Consider the following 23,531-nt stretch of genomic DNA (forward strand, 5'->3'; position numbering starts at 1 on the left):
ATACCGCCCTTCTCCAAATAGGACTCAGGGCGGTGAACAGCCAAAGTAAAAAACAGTACATACAAAATTTAAAAGCAGTTTAAAATAATTAAATATTTTGGCCATAAATTAAAACAACCCAATTTAAAATCAATTTAAAATTTAACTCAAGCCAGCCCAGCTAGTTGAAATAAATGGGTTTTCAGAGTAAACATATTGGTTGGATCTCTGTATTTTAATCCAGTTGCTCCAGGGTGGATTTGATTTAAATCGAGTTGATTTAAATCACAATTTAAATCATGATTTAAATCACTAGTAAAAAGGCTTGATTTAAATCAACTCGATTTAAATCATAATTTTTAAAGAGCAGCTGTCATCTCTGCTACTCCTTTGACCCACTGTTGACTCACCGATAGTCCCAGTGTTGCAGGATATACAGCCTCCTGCTACATAACTAAGCTCCATTTCATGCTGAATAAACTAAATTATTTATGTATCTTAAATAGAAAACTATCTTACGATAGATTTTTACCCCCAAAATTTTTTTATTAAAATAAATTCGATAAAAATAAAAAAAAAAATCCGATTTAAATTAAAAAAAATCTGATTTTTTTGATTTTTTTTTTTAAAAAAATCATTGATTTTTATCCATCCTGAGTTGCTCTCACTTAGGGCAAGTCCTGAGTGACCCTGAAGACATTTGGAGGCTCCTGGAAACAGTGCAAGAACCTGTTTGAGAAACTCATCCTATTCTCCAAAGCACCTGAGGGCAGGACAAGAAGCGACGGATGGAAACCCATCAAGGAGAAAAGCAACCTAGAACTAAGGAGAAATTTCCTGACAGGGAGAACAATTCATCAGTGGAACAACTTGCCACCAGAAGTTATGGGTGCTCCATCAAAGAGATTGGTCTGGAAAGATTATAGGGTCTTCTGCTTAGGGTTGGACTAGAACAGGTGTCAGCAACCTGCAGCTCTGGAGCCGCATGTGGCTCTTTGGGCCCTCTGCTGTGGTTCCCTGTCAGGTGATCCCACCACTGGCTGGCCTCGCCCCTCGCCCTCCCCTCCCAGTCACTCCTCGCCTGGCCTGAGAAGGTAAGGGCGACGGCAGGTGACGGAGAAGTGTCTGGGGCAGAGACAGAGAGATACAGAGAGAGAGGTGGGGAGGGACGGAGGGAGGGAGAGATGTCAAAAAGGGGTTTGTGGTTCCCGGTGTTTTTTAACAACCAGTTCTCTGCCCTAATGACCGACTGGGTAGGCGTGTGTGTGTGTGTCATGTGACTGGTAGAAGTGAGTAACGTCGAGTTGGCCACGCTCACCCAGATTTTGTGGCTCCCGGTGTTTTCTTTTCTGTGGGAAACGGGTCCAAATGGCTCTTTGAGTGTTTAAGGTTGCAGACCTCTGGACTAGAAGACCTCCAAAGTCCCTCCCAACTTTGTTCTTCTGAAGGGAGGGGTGGTTTCTCCTTGTTCCAAACTCACTTTGTGGACAGGCAGATGAATGAGAAGTGGGACAGTTCATCAGCGAAAAGGCAGTGATGTTTCTACTCACAACGAACTCTTCTACTTTCTTCTCGTCATCGTCTTAAGGAAGGAAGCGCCAGCCAAACCTGAATTACATCACACTTGAGAGACCTAAATAACAACCACGGTGACACTCCAACGTGCTTAGACATGACCTTCCTGGCGTTGCGCCATCTGATGATCTAAACCAGGATGCCAAAGCCACCACGCATTGGCACCCTGAAGGTAAACAACTGCCTTGCCAGGAATCCAGTTCTTGTTGAAGCACCTCAACAAACCTTCTCAAGAAGAATCCTTCAACAACAGAAGAATGTCAGGGCAATGCTAGCGGGGGCTTCTGGGAGGTTTAAATGCAGGATGTTAAGCATGGAGTTCTGGTCTTTCCTATTTGAATATTTTTTGGAGGAGGGGTTTTGAAATAATTATTTTTGGGGTTCTATTCCTGTTATTATTATTTTTTTTAATTTGATTTATATGCCGCCCTTCTCCGGAGACTCAGGGCGGCTTACAATGTGCTCAGCAATAGCCTTCATCCTTTTGTATATTTATACAAAGTCAGCTTATTGCCCCCACAATCTGGGTCCTCATTTTACCTACCTTAGAAAGGATGGAAGGCTGAGTCAACCTTGAGCCTTGGCGAGATTCGAACCTGCAGTAATTGCAGGCAGCTGGTCTTAATAACCAGCTTAATAACAGGGTGCCTTAGACCACTGTACTACCAAGGCTCTTCATTTAAGAGGCAGAAGCACAGTGCTGTAATAATTCAGAACTCCAAAGTTTATAAATGCAGCGGGACAGAGAGAGAGAGAGATAGTCAAGGTCTCGGAAGCACATCCGAAAATAGTTAGCAGCTTGTGAATGTCCCAAAAGGAAAACATAAAATACACCACTGTAGAAGAATCATACTAAGTTTAATTACAGGTGTATACACACCTGAAATTTACATCTTTTAATTGAAATGAAAGCCAAATTAAATTTAATACAGATTTTGACCTTCCGTTCTGGGTTTTTTTTGTTTTTTGCAGAAGGATCCTAGCAGTTCTCCAAAGTCAAATCTCAGCCTCAAAAGGAAAAAAAATAAATGTACTGAATTAAGATACATTTTTATTCCAATCGCACTGGGATAACTCAAAAGGCAAACTAAGCAGAGAACAACCAAACATAAGTCTCGCTTTGTTTTCAGTATGCTTATCCTCAAAACTGACACTTTTTTGCAAGTAACTCATTTCTTTAAATAAACAAGGGGAAACTGGTGTTTTGTGTTTCCAGTGACACTTGGTTTCCTTTCGCTCTCCTTTTTTTTAAAAGTTGGGGTTATTTCATTTGGTCAGCTAACACGCTGCCCACTGCCAAGGGTTCGATTCTGTCTGGCTCAAGATTGATTCAGCCTTCCATCCTTCCGAGGTGGGTCAAATGAGGACCCAGATTGTTGGGGGCAAGAGGCTGACTCTGTAAACTGCTTAGAGAAGGTTGTAAAGCATTGTGAAGTGGTATATGTCTTAAGTGCTGTTCCTTTCTATCTATCTATCTATCTATCTATCTATCTATCTATCTATCTATCTATCTATCCATCCATCCATCCATCCATCCATCCATCCATCTACCCACCCCATCCTTCCTTCCTTCCATCCACCTACCCACTCCTTCCTTCCTTCCTTCCTTCCTTCCTTCCTTCCTTCCTTCCACCCACCCACCCACCCACCCCATCCATCCATCCTTCCTTCCTTCCATCCATCCATCTACCCACCCCATCCATCTACTCCAAGGTCCCTTCCAACTCTCTTATTCTGTTACTCTTCTGCCCCAGCTACAGACCCCAAAGAACGCAGCACGCACAAAGTCTGTACAAACCTTAGTTTACTAAATTAAATCAGTCTTTTTTCAAACAAAGGCTGTTAATTAACTTTCTTAACAGCCTACAAGAATCCAAAGAATAAATAATTGTCATCTTATTATGGCTGGCAGAAAGCCCAGAAGCAATTTGCAGAGAACTAAGATCAAGACAGAAAGGAGAGTGAACGAAGTTGTTCCCTGCAAATTGCTTCAGTTGGCGTTCCTCCTTAAATAGGCTAAGGGAGTGGCCAATTAGCCCCAAGCCTTACTCTCAAGGAGACCTCCTCCTGAGGAGCCACTCCTGCCTTTTGGCAGCTCTGTGCGCCCGTGCATCGAGAAGAGGCTCCTCCTCTTCTTCCTCTTCACTTATGGCAGCTTCTGGAAGTTCTGAAGGTCCTGGCTGAATCCCCGCCTCTGACACCACATCTTCTCCAGCCTCCTCATTGTCTGACTCGAGTGCCAACTGCACAGGCTGTTGGCACAGCACCACACCAGTCTCCTCGCTGTTGGAATCAGCTACTAGCTGCACAGGCCGCTGACGGGCCTCAACAGTTACGCTGTTAAATAACTTTTCTTCCAGTCACTTTTACTTAACTAACCTTAAGTCCACTAACCTTAAGCCAATTTTATTGCCTCATTATATAGATTATGAAATGGCAGATTTGTGGCTGTGATTACCTTTGTCCACGGAGTTAAGCTTTGCACACACGAATTCCTTAAGGAGAAATCCTGAGTGACAAAACAGATTCTTCCAGAGGACGAATTAAGCAAGCATTTGCTTCTCGCCTATGGAGATTTCCCCAGACTTTAGAGAGGGCTTAATCGCATAATTATTGAATTGGCTTATACCCCATGGCATTCGTTGTTGACTTTAATGGGAGGCCTGTCCTTAATAATGGACATTAGCAAAAATACAATTGCGTTCCCTCTGGAAACGATCGATAAGTGGCTGTACAGATTGAAACCTGACCCTTGATTTCAGAGCATTTCTTCAGTTCCTGAGTAGAACATGACCATGCATGGTTCAAGGTCGGCTTGCAAGGTGAAACGAAGAGACAGAATTCTCACGTCTATTTTTATTTGATTGAGATTAATCTTCTAAATATGTCTTGGATTGTAGTTCCAGTAATTCCCAACCAGCATAGCCACAAGTACTGGGTTATGGAAGCTGGATATATCCAAAGAAGATCAGGAGCTTTAGACTTTTGTCCTCTGCTCTTCATAACTGACCTTCTTCGGACAGGTCTCACCTCAAGTTCCATCATCCACCGGCCAATACTTTTGGCGATGCTGGCTGGAATTATGGGAACAAGACACAGAATAACAAAAGTTGGAAGGGACCCCCTCCACTCAAGCAGGAGACCCTACACCATTCCTGACAGATGGCAGTCCAGTCTCTTCTGGAAAGCTTCCAGGGATGAAGCTCCCACAACTTCTGAAGGCAACTTCTGTTCCATGGGTTGATTGTTCTCACTGTCAGAAAATTTCTCCATATTTCTAGTTTGAATCTCTCCTTAATCAATTTCTATCCATTGTTCCTTGTCTGGCTTTCGGGTGCTTTGGAAAATAGGTTGACCCCCTCCTCTCTGTGGCAGCCCCTCAAATATTGGAACCCTGCTATCCTGTCTCCCCTGGTCGTTCTCTTCACTTGATTAGCCATGCCGTTCTTGCAAACATCTGTAGAAGGTTAATACTGGTAAGTCCCAAATCTGCACGGGATCTTAAAACACCCAACTCTACGCACGGTTTATCTGAGTTTCTGTTCTCCATTCTGCTGTTTTCAAAGAGTTGAATGAACTCTGGTGAACCTCAACCCAATGTGAGGATCCATCAGTATTGAATACGGCTTCATGGATGCGATGTAGAGAGAAGATTTTTGTTGTTAGTTGTGAAGTCATGTCCGACCCATCGCGAGCCCATGGACCACGTTCCTTCTGGCCTTCCTGTCCTCTACCATCCCCTGGAGTCCATTTAAGGTCACACCGACTGCTTCAGTGACTCCATCCAGCCACCTCCTTCTCTGCCGTCCCCTTCTTCTTTTGCCCTCCATCGTTCCCAGCATTAGGCTCTTCTCCAGGGAGTCCTTCCTTCTCATTAGGTGGCCAAAGGATTTGAGTTTCCTCTTCAGGATCTGGCCTTCTAAAGAGCAGTCAGGGTTGATCTCCTCTAGGACTGATAGGTTTGATCACCTTGCAGTCCAAGGGACTCGCAGGAGTCTTCTCCAGCACCATCGTTCAAAGGTCTCAATTCTTTGGTGCTCAGCCTTTCTTATGGTCCAACTTTCATAGCCAGACATTGCAACTGGGGAAACCATAGCCTTGACTATACTCACTTTTGTTGGCAGGGTGATGTCTCTGCTTTTTAGTAAGCTGTCTAGATTTGCCATGGCTTTCCTCCCCAGAGCAAGCGTCTTTTAATGTCTTGGCTGCAGTCCCCATTTGCGTTGATCTTGGAGCCCAGGAAGATAAAATCGGTCACTACCTCCATTTCTTGCCCATCTATTTGCCAGGAATTGAGAGGGCCAGATGCCATGATCTTAGTTTTCTTAATGTTGAGTTACAAGCCAACTTTTGCACTCTCCTCCTTCGCCCGCATCAAGAGGCTCTTTAGTTCCTCTTCGCTTTCTGCCATTAGGGTGGCATCACCTGCATATCTGAGGTTGTTGATATTTACAACAACAGGACAGCCACAATAGATTTCTTTCCCCCCCCAATAACTTCACAACTGCCCCGTCCCTTCATTTCGGGGACTGTGTAGTCCATTCATTCTGCAAACATAAGTGAAGCTGTTTCTAAAGGGACTGGATGCTTCTTTCAAAACTCAAGTCATGGGTGTATTTTTCCAACTGCTGCTGAATGGTACCACCTCGAGATTAGCTCAGGATGAAGTCACTGGGATCCGTGCCACACTTTTTTGTGAGATTGTGGGGCTAAGAACTGTAGACATTGGAAGGAGCTTTGAAAAGCCAAGACAAGGAAGACTGAATAGGCCAACCATTTTACAACAGGGGTCTCCAAACTTGGGTACTTTTAACATTTGTGGACTTCCAACTCCCAGAATTCCGTAGCAAGCATGGCTGGCTGGAGAATTCTGGAAGCGGAAGTCCACAAGTCCTAAAGTTTCCAGGTTTGGAGAGCCCTGATTTAGAAGGTTTCATACCAACTTCAACCATGGTTCAGGAACCTGCCGCGCCGGGCTGCCCTCCACATTTTAAGCCCCGTACAAGTCCTTGACTTATGGCCATAATTGGGACGGGAGCTTCTGTGGTCATTAAGGGAATCATCATCATAACCGTGTCCAATTTTATTTTTTCGTGCCACGGTTGATAAGCAAATGACACCGTTAAGTCGCTTTTTTCTGAATGCTTGCTAAATGAATGGTCCATATCTATCTTTCCTGTGAACAGGCAGATGGTTAAATCGGTTGTTTTACTTACCCTTTGCCCAGCAGAGACGTCCTGAAATCAACGAAGCTTCAAGTCGTGACCAACCGATTCTTCGGTCTTTAAACTTTAAGTGACTAAAAGCTTATAGATTAGCAAAAATCGAGGTGTCACCAAAGAGATTTAATGGTAAAGGTTCCCCTTGCACATATGTGCTAGTCGTTCCTGACTCTAGGGGGCGGTGCTCATCTCCGTTTCAAAGCCGAAGAGCCAGCGCTGTCCGAAGACGTCTCCGTGGTCATGTGGCCGGTATAACTAAAGGCCAAAGGCGCATGGAGCGATGTTCCCTTGCCGCCAATGGTGGTCCCTATTTTTCTACTTGCATTTTTTATCTGCTTTCGAACTGCTAGGTTGGCAGAAGCTGGGACAAGTCACGGGAGCTCATCCCATTACGCGGCACTAGGGATTCGAACTGCTGAACTGCCGACCTTTCGATCGACAAGCCCAGTGTCTTAGCCACTATGTCCCTTAAGAGGTTTACTTGATTCCAGTAAAGGAAAATATTTGTAGCTCAGAGTTGAAAATGAGGGGTCCTTGGTGCTCTCTGAGCTTGCTTGTTTTCAAAATCCCACTCGGGGTGGGATTCAGCTGGTTCGGACCAGTTCAGGCGAATCAGATGCTAATTTTATATCTGGTTCGCCGAACTGGTAGTTGCAAGGAATGGCTGGCCCCGCCCACCCTTCTCCTCCCCTCCCTGGAGTCTCCACGAGGCCCGTAAGTGCAGAGCCTGCGAGGAGGCTCTGGGAGGGCGAAAAATGAGCCTCACGGAAATTCCGGAAGTCTGGAAATGGGATGGTTTCCGGTCTCTGGAGGGCCTCCGGAGCCCAGGGGAGGTCATTTTCACCCTCCCATTGGCTGTAGGAAAGCCTCCGGAATTTCCGGAAGGCCCGTTTTTTTGCCCTCCCAGAGTTTCCGCATGGGCCCTGCGCTTACCTGGCATCCAAAACGGGCCGCGTGGAGACTGCTGGGAGGGGAGGGGAGGGGTGGGCGGGGCCAGTCAGTCCTTGCAACTACCGGTTCGACGAACTAGATGTAAAATTAGGGAGGGAGAAAAACAGGCCTCCCGGAAGTGGGCCTCCGGAGGGTTTCTGGCCTCCGGAGGGTCTCCAGAGCCCAGGAGAGGCTGTTTTCGCCCTCCTGGAGGCTTGAGAAAAGCCTCTGGAGCCCGGGGAGGGAGAAAAACAGGCCTCCTGGAAGTGGGCCCATTTCTGGCCTCCGGAGGGTCTCCAGAGCCCAGGAGAGGCTGTTTTCGCCCTCCTGGAGGCTCGAGAAAAGCCTCTGGAGCCTGGGGAGGGAGAAAAATAGGCCTCCTGGAAGTGGGCCCATTTCTGGCCTCCGGAGGGTCTCCAGAGCCCAGGGGAGGCCGTTTTCGCCCTCCCGGAGGCTCAAGGAAAGCCTCCGGAGCCTGGGGAGGGCGAAAGCCCCTCCCCATGGTGCAGGAGGCCAAGTAGGTCACGCCCACCCTGCAACCGGGCATAGAACCGCTTGCTAAAAGTTTTGAATCCCACCCCTGCGCCTATTCGTACCATATTCTGGTTTTCTCTTGAAAAAAATCCACTGTACGCAGATGGGGGAAAAAAAATTATACAAGAGCTGCCTTTGCAAAAACAGGATGCAGACGTCTCTTGGGACGGAAGTGTTTGCCTTTTCCTTTCTCAGGAACATCTTTTCCTATACCTGGGTGGCTGCAGCTAGGCAACAGAAGAAGGGTTGGCGTGGGTTTTCCACTGGCCGTAGAAACGTAGCTCAAGAGGCAGCGGAATGGAAAGGCAACGGAGAGAGCCAGTGGGAGTCATTCACACATAGCTTCGAGCAGAACATCGCTGTGAGTCTTCTCCAGGTTTTAGTGGAGCCAAGCCTGCTGAGAAGGTGGTGGGTTTTATTTTATTTTTTTTTAGATCTCCTGTGTTCCTGGGACGGAAAAAAAACACCAAAATTCGTAGCTGGCGTCATGCTCCTGTTGTTGGGTTCCTTTAGGAAGGACCACCGAAGGTCCAACTGGATTTCTTTCTACCCAACTGGGTTGATGACTTCAGGGAGGGTAGTCCTTGACTTACAACAGCTCATTTAGTGACTGTTTGAAGTTAGGAAAGAAAGGAGAGAGGACGGGAGGGAAGGAGGGAGGGAGGAAGGGAAGAAGGAAGAATGGACGGGAGGGAGGGAGGAAAGAAGGAAGGGAGGAGGGAGGAAGGAGAGACAGGAGGAAGGAAGGAAGGAAGGATGGATGGGAGGAAGGAAAGAGGGAAGGAAGGAAGGAAGGAAGGAAGGACGGATGGGAGGAAGGAAGGAGGGGAGGAAGGACGGATGGGAGGAAGGAAGGAGGGGAGGAAGGAAGGAGGGGAGGAAGGAAGGAAGGAAGGGAGGAAGGACGGATGGGAGGAAGGAAGGAGGGGAGGAAGGAAGGAAGGAAGGAAGGAAGGAAGGAAGGAAGGAAGGAAGGAAGAAGAGGGGACGGAAAATTCTAATTCTTTCAACTTCTCATCATTCTGGATCTAACTCAACATCAGTTGGCTTGTGGGATAATTTAAAATAAAATACCACTTCACAGTGTTTTACAGCTCACTCTAAGCAGTTTACAGAGTCAGCCTATGGTCCCCAACAATCTGGGTCCTCATTTTACCGATCCCGGAAGGATGGAAGGATGAGTCAACCTTGAGCCGGTCAGCATGGAAGGAATCGAACTCCTGGCACTGTGAGCAGAGTTAGCCTGCAATACTGCATTCTCACCACGCTGCGCCACCACAGCTCGTGCTGGGTGAAACAAGCTATTGTGGTTTGCCAATTCCGATTCGGTTTAGAACCTGAGGTTTTCCCAAAAGATCACGTTTTACTGGGAAGAGAATCTAGGTTTTTGAGTAGCAGGAGTCTAAACAATATTTTTAGGTACGGAACACGCTAGGATGTCCTTGGTAAACATGGTGCTTGGCCCAGTCTCTGTAGGCCTTCTCTCAGTTTCTCCAGGTAGACCCATTCCCAGGGATGACAAAGAGAATCCCAGGTGGTCAGTATAATCAAAAGCATAAACAATATATTTCTTCTTTTTTACTTCTTACATACGTCGTTGACTAGCCTTTCAATTTTGTATCTTAATTTCCATTATTTTCATATTGTTTATTGTAAAATGGATTAGCAGATGCAATATGAAATGAAGATTGGTTTAAATGGGGAAAAAACTGAAATTAAGGTAAAAAAATTGAAAGGCTAGTAAATGAGGAAAATAATTAATGGATGTTGGAATAAGAAATTAGGAACTGAGGAAAATAAGAGGTGGAAGGTTAATTAAGTTAAAAGGTTTCAATGTAAAAATGGAATGAGTTGAAATGCATTCTTAATAATTTTTATAAAATGTGATGGGGACTTTGAAAAATATAGTTAATAAGTGGGGAAAAAAATTGGGGTTGCCCGGATACCATTATGGAAAATATTGAATTGAGAATGAATACAACAATGGGAAGAGAATGGAAGGAGGAGTAGAGGGAAGAAGGAGAAGAGAGGAAGGAGAGAGAGGAATAGAAGAAAGGGAAAAGGAGAGGAAGAAAGGGAGGGGAAATAAGAGTAGGAGAGAAGGTTAGAAAGGGAGGAAGAGATGGAGGAGGGGGGAAGGAAGGGGAAGTAGAGAAGGTGGAGAGGAGGAAAGAGGAAAGTAGAAAGGGATAGAAGAAGGGAGGGAAGAGAAAGAGAGGAAAGAAGGAGGAGAATTGTTGTAAAACAAGGGAGATGAAATGGTAGAAAGGCAACCCCGAGAATGTTCAAATTTATTAGGATGAAGAACGAATTAATATGAAACCCACTACATGGAAAAGCTAACTCTTCCTTCTTTACTTCTCATTCACGCTGCAAGTAGACTGTGGCTAATTGAGGAAAAAGCTTCGACATTGGGTCAAAAAGCCGTAACAATTCTTAGTCACCAACTTCTTCATTCTACTGTACCCAAGCCCTACTATTTTCCCAGAAAGCCAAGAGCAACAGATTATGATCTTTGCAACTTCAGGGTTGTCTCATCCAGGGAGTTTCCTCCAGAGAAGAAACATCTTGCTTGCTCCTCAAAAGAGAAGTCCCAGTCTAGTCTCTACGTCAAATGACCAAAACGGGGCATCAAACTATAATATTTTGCCTGCCTAAGGAAGTTCAAGGCCTTAACACAACTTCATGTTTCTCTACATCAAAGAGAAAGTACCGTATTTTTTGGAGTATAAAATGCACGTTTTCCCCCAAAAAAGAGGGTGAAAATCTGGGTGTGTCTTATACTCCGAATGTAGCCCTGCCCAGCTTCTCAAACGGAAGTTTCAGAGGCTGAAAAAAGCATCAGAAACGAAGCTTCAGAAAAGAAGCCCCCAAACAGAGCTTCAGAAAAAAAGCCTCCAAACAGAGCTTCAGAAAAAAAGCCTCCAAACAGAGCTTCAGAAAAAAAGCCCCCAAACATAGCTTCAGAAAAAAAGCCCCCAAACAGAGCCTCAGAAAAAAAGCCCCCAAACAGCCTCAGAAAAAAAGCCCCCAGAGCCTCAGAAAAAAAGCCCCCAAACAGAGCTTCAGAAAAAAAGCCTCCAGAGATTCAGAAAAAAAGCCTCCAAACAGAGCTTCAGAAAAAAAGCCCCCAAACATAGCTTCAGAAAAAAAGCCCCCAAACAGAGCCTCAGAAAAAAAGCCCCCAAACAGCCTCAGAAAAAAAGCCCCCAGAGCCTCAGAAAAAAAGCCCCCAGAGCTTCAGAAAAAAAGCCTCCAGAGATTCAGAAAAAAAGCCCCCAAACAGAGCTTCAGAAAAAAAGCCCCCAAACAGAGCTTCAGAAAAAAGCCTCCAAGCAGAGCCTCAGAAAAAAAGCCCCCGAACAGAGCTTCAGAAAAGAAGCCCCCAAACAGAGCTTCAGAAAAGAAGCCTTCCAAACAGAGCTTCAGAAAAAAAGCCTTCCAAACAGAGCTTCAGAAAAAAAGCCTTCCAAACAGAGCTTCAGAGGCTTTTTTTCTGAAGCTCTGTTTCGGAGGCTTTCAGAGGCAGGAAAAAGTTTTTGAGTTTCAGAAGTTTCAGAGGCAGGAAAAAAAAAAAAAGCAAGGCATAGAGCTCACAACCAAGGAACCTGTTGCTAATATTCACCTCTGGGATTGGGGGTATTCTGGGAGGCCGATCCACCTGCCAATCAGCTTTTTTCTTATTTTTCTCCCCAAAAACTAAGGTGCATCTTATACTCCAAAAAATACAGTACCTATTCATAGTGGGTGAACGTAACTTATTCACTTTTCCCTTGTGACATTTCTTTCCACTTTGGATTTTTGGACATGTCCTACTACAAGGACTTCCAAGAAACAGCTGCCCAAACCTTTATAACAGTGATCCTTAGATTGTTTGACCCATTACCTCTTTTCCATCATTTTAAAAAAATGTCACACAAAAAAATTTGGACGGTTATTTTTCCACAAGTGCCTCAAAAGAAGCAGTCCCAAAACTAGATCCTCAACTCGCGAAGTTTTACAAAATGGATCTGATACCCCCGAATACAGGCAAGTCCTCAACTTACGACAATTGAGCCCAACAACTTCTGTTGCTAAGTGAAACACTCGTTAAGTGAATTTTGCCCGTAGGATGAGGTAGGAGAGGAGGAAGGAGAAAGTAGGAGAGGAGAAGAGGGAGGGAAGGGAAAGAAAGGAGGAGAAGAAGAAGGTTTGTTGCGAAATGAAGGAAGAAAGGGTAGAAGAGCAACTCCGAATGTAATGAAAATGCCTTATTTTAATTATTTCTTTAAGGAAAACGTGTATATGTAGAATTAATTATGTATAAGAAAATGTACATTTTATATTATGTGTATAAGTGGTCTACGCACCCTGTTATTAACACAGCTGCCTGCAATTTACTGCTGGTTCGAATCTCTCCAAGGCTCAAGGTCGACTCAGCCTTCCATCCTTTCTAAGGTAGGTGAAATGAGGACCCAGTTTGTGGGGGCAATAAGCTGACTTTGTATAAATATACAAAAGTATGAAGGCTATTGCTTAACACATTGTAAGCCGCCCTGAGTCTCCAGAGAAGGGCGGCATATAAATCAAATTAAAAAAAAAAAAGAAATGCAATGGTCGTAAGTGTGAAAAATGGTCATAAGTCACTTTTTCCCGTGCTGTTGTAACTTCGAACTGTTACTAAAAGAAGCGAGCAGAGCCTCAGCTTTGGTTAACACATTAGACAGAAGTGCAATCTGTTTGGTTATGATTTAAAGATTAGGCAGCTTACGAAACTACGTCAACAAGGAAGGAGCAAATAGATTTAGCACGCAACGTTTTATCGACTGAATAAAATTAATAAATGAACTAAAACCAACTCCTGGGATGCCTTTAAGGTTATCCTAATTTGGCATTACAGTGATATCTTGACACCCGACTGCTTTGAAATTGAACGAATTTGGTACTCCATGCATTTTGATGTGAAAATTTTGTCCCAGCACTTATTGTTTGTTTGGTACTCAACGCATAAGCTACAACTTGTCGGTGTCGGATGCTTTGTGACTCACTACATTGTTCCTTATGGGGGGAAAATTGGTACTCAGCAGATTTGGTACTCATCATGCTTCCCGGAACCAATTAACAAGGAGTACCAAGTACCACTATACACCCAACAGCACCCTCCACAACCTTTCCAATCTAAATTAAAGAGTTACCATATTTTTTTGGAGTATAAGATGCACCGGAGTATAAAACGCACCTACCTTTTTTGAAGAGGAAAAGAAGAAAAAGAAATCTCCCTCTGCCTCTGAGCAATTTTGCCTCGTTGCAGCAAACAGCCTGCTTTACTTTCAGTTTCGTTTTCAGCATATCCTGATTAGCACAAGGGAGAAAAAAAAAACTGCTCCAGCAATTTAAGCTCTTTGCAGCAAGCAGCAGAGCCCTGCGCAAAACAGCTGAGAGCAAATCAGCCGAGAGTCGGGAGGCTGATCCAATCAACTTGTGCTAATTAGGCTGTGCTGAAGCCGAAAGGAGCTGGTTTTTTTCTTGCTGTTTGCTTGCAAGGAGGTAAACTGCTGGGAGGCAGAGGCCAGAGGCAGAGGCGGGGCTACATTCGGTGTATAAGACGCACCTAATTTTTCACCCCCTTTTAGGGGGGAAAAGATGTGTCCTATACTCTGAAAAATATGGTACTTTGAAATTAAATTAAAAGTGACATTTATTTTAATCTCATAAACCGACTGCACAATTTTTTTCATGGAAGGAATCCTAAAGCCCATCCGCACCACTGTGTCGAAGTTTGATCATTAACCACTGATCTACTGGAAACGTGATGCTATTTAGTAATGCTCTTGGCTGATTTTATCGCAGCCAAGCTCGCTGTGAGCAAAGAACGAGGGTGCTTCACGGTCAACGTTCTGCAGATCCTGGAGACAAGGATGTAGCCATGAAGCTATCACACGCTGCTCAGCATGTAACGAAGATTGGTTTATTGAACACAAAGTTTTTTGGGGGGCCAAATACTGTGCAGAGAAATAAACAACCCATGGAAATTAGCAGGCTGCAGTGAACCCAAAACTACTGCTCAACGTCTCTCCCCGATCTCACCTCCTAGAACCAGGAAACAATTTTGACTGCCGGAAATAACTAACTGTAGCGGAAGGAAAGGATTTGACAACCTAGGAAAAAATCCCGATAGCGATCCTTCGAACAGGATGCAAAGCAGCATATTTTTGAGAATTCGCAACCGGCGGAAAGGCAAAGGGAGCAAATCTTTTCCATGATGTTGCAAACTTTGGACTAGTTTTTTTAAAATCTTCACCATGTTGGACAAGTAGCTTCTTGTTTTAAAGACCTGCACCCAGGAGGATCCATCCAAAGGAGACATGCACAACTGCATTGCCTCCCCTCAATCCTTGGGTCCTTTGGATGTCCACTCTGGGGCCAAGGAGAGACAGAGTGAGTGGGACAAGGGTGGACTATCCACAAGAGGTCTGAAGCTCCCACAACAATGGAAGAGGCGACAGCACAACTCCACCTTCTCCACCTGTGGACTTCAGCTCCCAGAATTCTCCAGCCAGCATGGTTGGGAGATCTCAGGGATTTTGAGACCCAGACAAAAACCTTTGATTGCATATCTTGACTGAATACCTCAAGTCAAGGGTGAAATTCAGCAGGTTCTGGCGAACCGGTAGCGGAAATTTTGAGCAGTTCAGAGAACCGTCAAATACCACCTCTGGCTGGCCCCAGAGTGGGGTGGGAATGGAGGTTTTGCAATATCCTTCCCCCAGGAGTGGGGAGGGAATGGAGATTTTGCAGTATCCTTCCCCTGCCACGCCCACCAAGCCACACCACGCCCACCAAGCCACGCCCACAGAACCGGTAGTAAAAAAAAATTGGATTTCACCACTGCCTCAAGTCATGCTGGCTGGGGAATTCTGGGAGTTGAAGACCAGAAGGTCTTATAGTGGACAAAGTTGGATGCCCCTGGTCTGGAAGGGGAAGCTAAATAGGAAGGAATCTGTTGGCTTGAGGCATTCCTTCCCTTAATAGCAATAGCACTTAGACTTATATGCCGCTTCATAGTGCTTTTACAGCCCTCTTTACAGAGTCAGCCTCTTGCCCCTCAAATAATCTGGGTCCTCATTTTACCCACCTCGGAAGGACGGAAGGCTGAGTCGAGTCTGAGCCGGTCAGGATTGAACTGCCGAATTGCTGGCAGTCAGCATTCAATTAGCCTGCAATACTGCATTCTAACCACTGCACCACCATGGGAAGGGAGGGAGGGAGGGAGGGAGGGAAGGAAGGAAGGAGAAAAGGGAGGGGGAGAAAGAAGAAAGGGAGAGAAAGAAGAAAGGGAGGGAACGAAGGAAGGACCAACAATAGCCCTTGGACTTATATGCCGCTTTATAGTGCTTTTACAGCCCCCTCTAAGCGGTTTACAGAGTCAGCCTCTTGCCGCTAACAATCTGGGTCCTCATTTTACCCACCTCGGAAGGATGGAAGGCTGAGTCGAGTTTGAGCCAGTGAGATTCGAACTGCTGAACTGCAGCTAGCAGTCAGCTTAAGCGTGCAATCAAGGTTTTTGTGTGGATTTAAAATCCTGAGATTGCCAAACCATGCTGCTGGCTGGGGAATTTTGAGAACAGAAACCCACAGGTCTTTAAAGTGGGCAAGATCGGACACCCTGATATGCCCCTAGCCCAGTCCTTCCCGAACTTTTTCCTTTCTTCCACGCTGGGAATTCTGGGAGCTGAAGTCCGCCGGTCTTAAAAGTGGACAAGATTGGACCCCCGATATAGTCCTTATAACTTAGTCCAATGATGGCTAACCTTTTTCCTGTCACATGCCAAAAGCGTGGGGAGCGTTGGGGGGAGATGTCGCGCATCTACGCAAGTGCCCACACACCCATAATTCAATACGCCTCCCCATGCTCCCCCGCTTTTGTACGTGATGGTACGGTGGGCCCGTTTTTTGCCCTCCCCAGGCTCCAGAGGCTTTCTTGGAGCCTGGGGAGGGTTAAAACGGCCTTCCCCACCCCACCTGGATGCCGGAAACAGCCCCTTTCCCTACTTCCGGTGGGCCCGGAAGGCCCCAAAATCAGCTGGCCGGCGTGCGCATGCGCACTGGAGCTGAGTTAGGGCAATGCTCGCGTGCCCACAGATATGACTCCGCGTGCCACCTGTGGCACGCGTGCCATAAATTCGCCATCACGGATCTAGTCCTTCCCAAACTTTTTCCTTTCTTCCATGCTGGCTGGGGAATTCTGGGAGCTGAAGTCCACCGCTCTTAAAAGTGGGCAAGTTTTGGACACTCCTGCTTTAAGAGAGTTTAGCTGAAGAACTAACTTTCCATGTGTTTTCACTCAGAGCAAGCCACCCAGGGATGGGTGAACAGCCTCCCTCCCCTCCCCCAACCCCAACGTCAAGTTTCCAATTTAGCCTGTTTACAGAAAACCAAGAGAGAAAGAGAAAGAGAGAGAGAGAAATTGCATGCATGCATTTGGCTTGAATGAGAGGCCGTTTCCTTGCTGGAAACACATCTGCAAGCTGCAATAATAAACTGCTGTTGAGCATGGCTGAACATCAGACGGGGGCGGGGGGGTGAAGGGGGGGACAACCAGAAGCAGCAGCTACAGATGTTCGCAACCACACCAAGCACAGGCAAACTCCAAAATAGCCCATTTACAAGCAAGCAAAGCTGGAACGCACAAGTCAATGGCCGAGAGATACGCAATACCCTGTTTCTCCGAAAATAAGACATCCCCTAATAAGCCCAATCAGGCTTTTGGGTGCATGTGCTAAAATAAGCCTCCCCCCGATAATAAGACCTCTCCGAAAATGTTTAAACACAGAGCTGGAAATCAGGTAAGATGGCAAGAGGAGCCCTGTCTTGCTCCACGCACCCCAAAATAATAAGACCTCCCCGAAAATAAGGCCAAGCTTTTATTTTGGGGTTCAAACAAATATAAGACAGGGTCTTATTTTCGGGGAAACACGGTATATAACAGTAATTTTCTGCCACCTTCTAATGGGTGTCTGGATTTTGGTCTCCTTTGGCATCCTAGGCAAGACCGTATCCTAAACCAAAAGAGAATCCACTGCAATTCAGGTAGTCCTCGACTTGCGACCACAACTGAGCCCCAAATTTCTAGGGCTGTGAGTCTCGCCTCGTTTTACGACCCTTTTTTTTTTGCAACACAATCGCTGCAGTTGTTCAGTTAACGACACGGCTGTTAAGGGAACGTCGAGTTTGCTGGTCAGAAGGTCCGGCAAAAGGGGAACCACGGGACACTGGAACCGTCGTAAATACGAATCGGCTGGCAAGCATCTGAATTTTGATCCCGTGGAAACCATGGGGATGCTGCAACGGTCGTGCGGGAAAAAAAAAGTGCACTTTTTTTCCCCAGTGGCGTTGCAACTTTGAAAGGTCAGTAAATGGACTGTTGTAAGTTGAGGACTTGCAAGGAAACATTTGGGTAACTGAGGTACACAGGGATCCCTTCCTCAGATTCTGTTGATAAAAAACCAAAACAAGTCAAAAAGGAAGCGAGGAATAGTCGAGGAGCCACCAAAGTAAGTCAAACGCTGAAAAGACTCCATCTCATGCTATTATTAAATTATCATCATCATCATCATCTCTATAACAACAACAACAACAACAAAGGATTCTGAGCCGCAGAGAACATCATTTGCTCTGGCAGAGAAAAAAAATCAGCCCAAGCTGAACGTTTGACCTGGCAAATTCAGTTTTAAAAAAAAATCCATGGAAATATAAAGAGCAAAAGAGTATTTAGAACGGGGAGATGATTTCGGCTCCTGCCCAGCGGCCACCTTGCTTCGCTATTTTTTTTTTTTTAAAAAAAACGTAAATAAATAAGAATTTCTCTGCCAAAGACATGGGTAAGAGGCAAGTCTGAGGTTGTTTTGGAATTTTGGTGTGTGTATGTGTGTGCCCAGCACTAGGCAATAATCAACACGCAACCAGTCGGCAACATTTGATTAGGAGAGAGAGAGGGAGGGAGGGATAGAGGGAGGAGAGAGGGGAGAGAGAGAGAGAGGAGACAGGGAGGGAGGGAGCAAGAGGAGAGAGGGAGGGGAGAGAGAGAGAGGGGGGAGACCGAGAGAGGAGAGAGAAGGAGGGAGAGTGAGAGGAGGGAGAGTGAGGGAGGGGGAGAGAGAGGGGGGAGGGAAAGAGGAGAGAGGGAGGGAGGGAGAAAGAGAAGGAGGGAGGGAGGAGAGAGAGGGAGGAAGCAAGAGAGAGGGAGAGAGGGAGCAAGAGAGGGAGAGAGAGAGGGAGAGAGGGAGGGAGAGGAGAAACAGAGAGGGAGCAAGAGAGAGGGAGCAAGAGAGGGAGAGAGAGGGAGGGAGAGAGAGGGAGAAAGAGAAGGAGGGAGGGAGAGGAGAAACAGAGAGGGAGGAAGAAGGAGGGAGCAAGAGAGGGAGAGGGAGGGAGGGAGCAAGAGAGGGAGGAGAGAGAGGGAGGGAGCAAGAGAGGGAGGGAGGAGAGAGAGGGAGGGAGCAAGAGGAGAGAGGGAGGGAGGAGAGAGAGGGAGGGAGAGCGCGAGCGCGCGAGAGAGGGCAGTTCCCTGCGTGTGAAGGGCAAACTACCCTGCAAATTAAGGCTAAGAACAATAGCCCAGAGCAAAACAGCCGCTGAGATTATATCGATGCAATCAATGGCTGATGCATTGGGATCTATTATTGCATTGAGAGAGAGAGAGAGAGTGTGTGTGAGAGGAAAAGGAGAGAAAAGAAGAAGAAAGGCAGGAAGGAAGGGAGGGAGAGAAGGAGGAAGGAGAGAGGACAGAAACGAAGAGAAGGAAGGATGGAAAGAATGAAGAAGAGATTTAAGGTTTAGTCTCCCGGTCAATGCAAAACATGGAAGGGAACAAACGACGAGGAGAAAGAGAGAAAACCCAGAATAATTTTCAGGCTATATATATATCAACACACAACTTCTCTGGCACAACAGAGAAACATAGAATAACAAAGAGTTGGAAGGGACCTCAGAGGTCTTCTAGTCCAACCCCCCTACTCAAATTTGGGACCTTACACCATTTCAGGCCAACGGCTGTCCGATCACTGATAAGATTCTCGGGAAGACTCGTTCCAACCATTGTGCAAATCTCAGGATCGCACCATATTGCGTGCAGAATACGGGACGTGGGGTCCTTGGCGCTCTGTGAGCTTGCTTGTTTTCTTGAAGACCTCTCACGACCCAACTAGGTAACGTCATCAATGCTAGTAAGGAGTTCTGTTTGTCGTCAGCTTTATATTCTGGTGCCTTGCCTGTCTGTGTGGGTAGGGAGTGGTCTTACGAGATTCTTAGTAGGGCTTTCGGCCCCCCCTTCCTAAGCGGTGTTCTTTTTTATACAAAGTCAGCTTATTGCCCCCACAATCGGGGTCCTCATTTTACCTACCTCGGAAGGATGGAAGGCTGAGTCAACCTTGAGCCTGGTGAGATTCGAACTCGCAGTAATTGCAGGCAGCTGGTGCTATTTAACAGCACTTTAGTCTGCTGGGCCACCAAGGCTCTAGTCTCCCATTGATGGGAGATTTCTAAATTTCTCATTTCTAAAGATCTAAGTGCCCGAGCCCACTGTAACAACATTAAGAGTTGTTAACCTAATCTTGCGTAGCTTTTTCTCTGGTAATGTTATACTACTAACTAAAGCATACAAAACCTTTGCTAGACCAATTCTTGAATACAGCTCATTCTGTCTGGAACCCGCACTGCATTATCGGACATAAATACAATCGAGAGAGTCCAGAGGTATTTTACGAGAAGAGTCCTCCGTTCCTCTAACCGCAATAAAATACCTTATGCCACCAGACTCCAAATTTTGGGCTTAGACAATTTAGAACTACGCCGACTTCAGTCTGACCCAAGCGTAGTACGTAAAATTATCTGCTACAACGTCCTACCTGTCAATGACTACTCCAGCTTCAACCGCAACAATACACGAGCAAATAATAAATATAAACTCAAGATAAACCGCTCCAAACTCGATGGCAGAAAATACGACTTCAGTAACAGAGTGGTCAATGCCTGGAATGCACTACCTGACTCTGTAGTTTCTTCCCCGAACCCCCAAAACTTTAACTTTAAACTGTCTACTGTTGATCTCACCCCATTCCTAAGAGGTCTGTAAGGGGTATGCATAAGTGCGCCAGCGTGCCTACCATCCCTGTCCTAATGTTCCTTTTTACTTACTCTTTTCATGTATTCAAATGATGTTTATACTTTTACCTGTTATCTTATACATGCTTGACAAATAAGACTTATGATTATGATTTGTCAGGGTTTCTAGAAATCCCCAAGTCCCCTTGGGACTTGGCTCGGTCTAGGATGGTCATATTTTCCCAATTGAAACGATGATTAAATCTGTTGTGACATTAAAGAATTTTCACCCTGTCTTCTATGACTATGGCAGACTATCCCAACTTTTTCTATCGGGGACGACTCTCACCCTAGTCACTTCTTTACCCTCCTACCATCGGGAAGGAGATGACAGAAGTATATATATCGCCAGTCGCACAAACAGGCTGAAGAAGAGTTTTTAATCCGTGGGCTGTCAAGACTCCTGAATGCGAAATAATATAACAACTACGTAGTACGATGGACTGCAGGGCCGGCGCGACGTGTAACATGTTCACACGGGTGCAATAGGATTGGGTGTTTTGTTAATACGATTTATTGGGTTAAGGGTTTTCTGTCTCCACTGAGAGTTGTATTGTGTTGTGGGGTGTGTATGTGCACTGAGGGAGCTCAACCTCAATCTCATTGTACGTCTGTTGGGCACTGACAATAAAGATTTGAATTGAATTGATACCCCGCACCCAGTGGTGGGATTCAGCCAGTTCGCACCTATTCGGGAGAACCGGATGTTAACTTTCCAAGCGCTTTGGAGAAACAGTTGTTAGAAGAAATGTTATTTTGGTTTTTTTTCCCCCACTTTACAGGGCTAATCCTGTAAGGAAGGCAGGAAGGAAACATTCTGGTGGTATTTGTAGCCTAATCGTTATCGCCCTGCTTACAGAAACTGCCTCTCTGCTTAACCCTTATTACATTGTAACAGCTAAGGCGAAGCGCCCATCGATGTGAGTGACGTTGAGTTGGCCACGCCCACACGGTCACATGACCACCGAGCCACGCATACCCAGCTGGTCATTAGGGCAGAGAACCGGTTGTTAAATTATTTGAATCCCACCACTGCCCGCACCCCTAGAACGCTTCTGATATATTCTCACGCCCCTTACAAAAGTAAATAATTATATGCATATGTTGATGCATACATGCTGTAATTTTGAAATTTCTAAACCCCAAGTTTTCGCACCCCTGCCTGGAATATCGTCTCGCACCCCCCCCCGGTTTGGGAACCCCTGGACTATGGGATTTGTAGTCAGTAGGTGGTGGTGGGGGATAGCTGACCACACATATTGTCTATGCACACACAATGCCCAACGATGGAATAGGGGCGATTTGATTGGATGGTGGGTATCCATCTCACAACTCTTTTGAGTTGTCCTTCCGTGGATAAGACGTAGATTTTGAAAAAAAACCCTGATATTGCTCTATCCATCTAAAAGAAGAGCCCTTGGGTTTGTTTTAACCAACTTGTCATTCTTGATCCTTGCTCTGGAGATCGAACAAGGGAGGAGGGCAGGCAAAATAATATCCCACCCCTCTCCTCCCCCCCCAAAAACCCCCATTTCTTACTTACCTGGAAGACAAGGTGACAAAGTCGCCTCCGTCCAACAGACGGATTTTGCAAAACAGCACGCCATTCACGAAAGGCACCGCCGTCAGCTCTTCCAAGGTGAAACTGATCTGAAACTTGAATTTCTTCTTCTTCATCAAGAAAGCCATGGGCACTTTCCAACCAGGGGAAACGGAGAGTTTTCTTCTTCTTCTTTTTTAAAAAATAATAATAATATATGCCAGAAACTTAAAAAAAAAAAAAGAGAAAGAAAAAGCAACCGACGAGGCTCTCAATACGGAGCTGGGTTTTTATTTTATTTTTTTTTGCAAAGGGGATGATGAAATCTCCCTCTCCCCAGCCTTTTGCCAACTCAAAAAAAAAAGGACTTTTATCTCAGATGAAACGGCAGCCTAGCTTTAAACGACGGTTTCTCTTCTTTCTTTGGTGGTCTGATCTGGGCTATCGGGTCAGGAATCGCCAAGCGTCGCCGGGAAGGAGGAAGAGAGACGATTTCAGGTAGGGAAAAAAGCCAGGCGAGTCTTTGGTTCATCTCCAAAAAAAAAAATGTAGAAAGAGGGGTGGGTAGGGGAGAAAAACTCAGAAATCCCGGACCTGCGGGAGCTGGGCTGTTCAGAGGTGACGAGAACCAGTTCCTCCGGAGACCTCACTGGGAGGCATTGCTGGTTTCCTTGTCAGCAAAGTGCCAGCCTCTTCGATTTTAATGTCTCCTCCTCTTTTTATTTATTTCAGCCTAGGGAAAAGGAATGAGGTGGTGGTGAGTCTCGGTTCCCTCCTCCCTCCGTCCTCAGTCCATCCCCCCTCCAACCCGGCTTGGACTGCCCACCTCGTTATGCGGCCCCTTCCAACTTTCTTCCCCTCTGAAGAAGGAAGGGGGGGAAAAAATGGTCTTTCTTAATTATTATTTTTTTTTACGGTGCCTTTAAAAAGCAACTGCTGTCTCCAGAACCTGCTCCTTTTCTTCCGGGTGTGCCACGTATGGGGAGCTAAAGGCATGGTTTTGTAAACAGCTCCACCAAAGAGTGGAATTCATTGTACACACAAACACACAAATCTTATTTCTTTTACACTAACCCACATTTATCGGTCACAATCTCTCTCTCTCTCATCCATCTAATCATCCATCAATCTACCAACCATTCTACCTACTGGTATCTATCTGTCTGTCTGTCTGTCTACATCTACCTACATCCATCCATCATCTATCTATCTATCTATCTATCTATCTATCTATCTATCTATCTATCTATCTATCATCTATCTACTGTATCTACCTACCTACTGTATCTACCTATCCATCTACCTACCTACCTACCTATCCCTCAATCTATTATCCATCAATCTACCAACCTACCTACCAACCTACTGGTACCCACCTACTTACTGGTATCTGTTTGTCTGCTAATCTAATCTAATCTAATCTAATCTAATCTAATCTAATCTAATCTAATCTACCTACACCTTGTTGCCCCCAAAATAAGACATCCCCTGATAATAAGCCCAATTGGGCTTTTGAGCGCATGGCAATAAGGCCAAACGTTTATTTCGGGGTTCAAAAAATATAAGACAGGGTCTTATTTTTGGGGAAACACGCTATCTATCTATCTATC

The 23,531-nt window shown here is 45.7% G+C and overlaps 1 protein-coding gene across 1 annotated transcript in view; it reads right to left on the reverse strand.

Annotated features, from left to right (window-relative positions):
• The window catches only part of EEIG1 (estrogen-induced osteoclastogenesis regulator 1), a 61,262-nt gene extending 38,608 nt beyond the window's left edge, over positions 1–22,654 (reverse strand). Inside the window, exon 1 of the mRNA XM_034438701.3 lies at positions 21,925–22,654. Coding sequence (XP_034294592.1) covers positions 21,925–22,070 — 146 coding nt within the window. The 5' untranslated portion in view covers positions 22,071–22,654. The remainder of the gene's footprint in view (positions 1–21,924) is intronic.
• Positions 22,655–23,531: the final 877 nt, after the last annotated feature.

The sequence above is a fragment of the Pantherophis guttatus genome, chromosome 16, assembly GCF_059756535.1.
Source record: "Pantherophis guttatus breed Tessera chromosome 16, ASM5975653v1, whole genome shotgun sequence".
Classification (NCBI taxonomy): Eukaryota; Metazoa; Chordata; class Lepidosauria; order Squamata; family Colubridae; genus Pantherophis; species Pantherophis guttatus.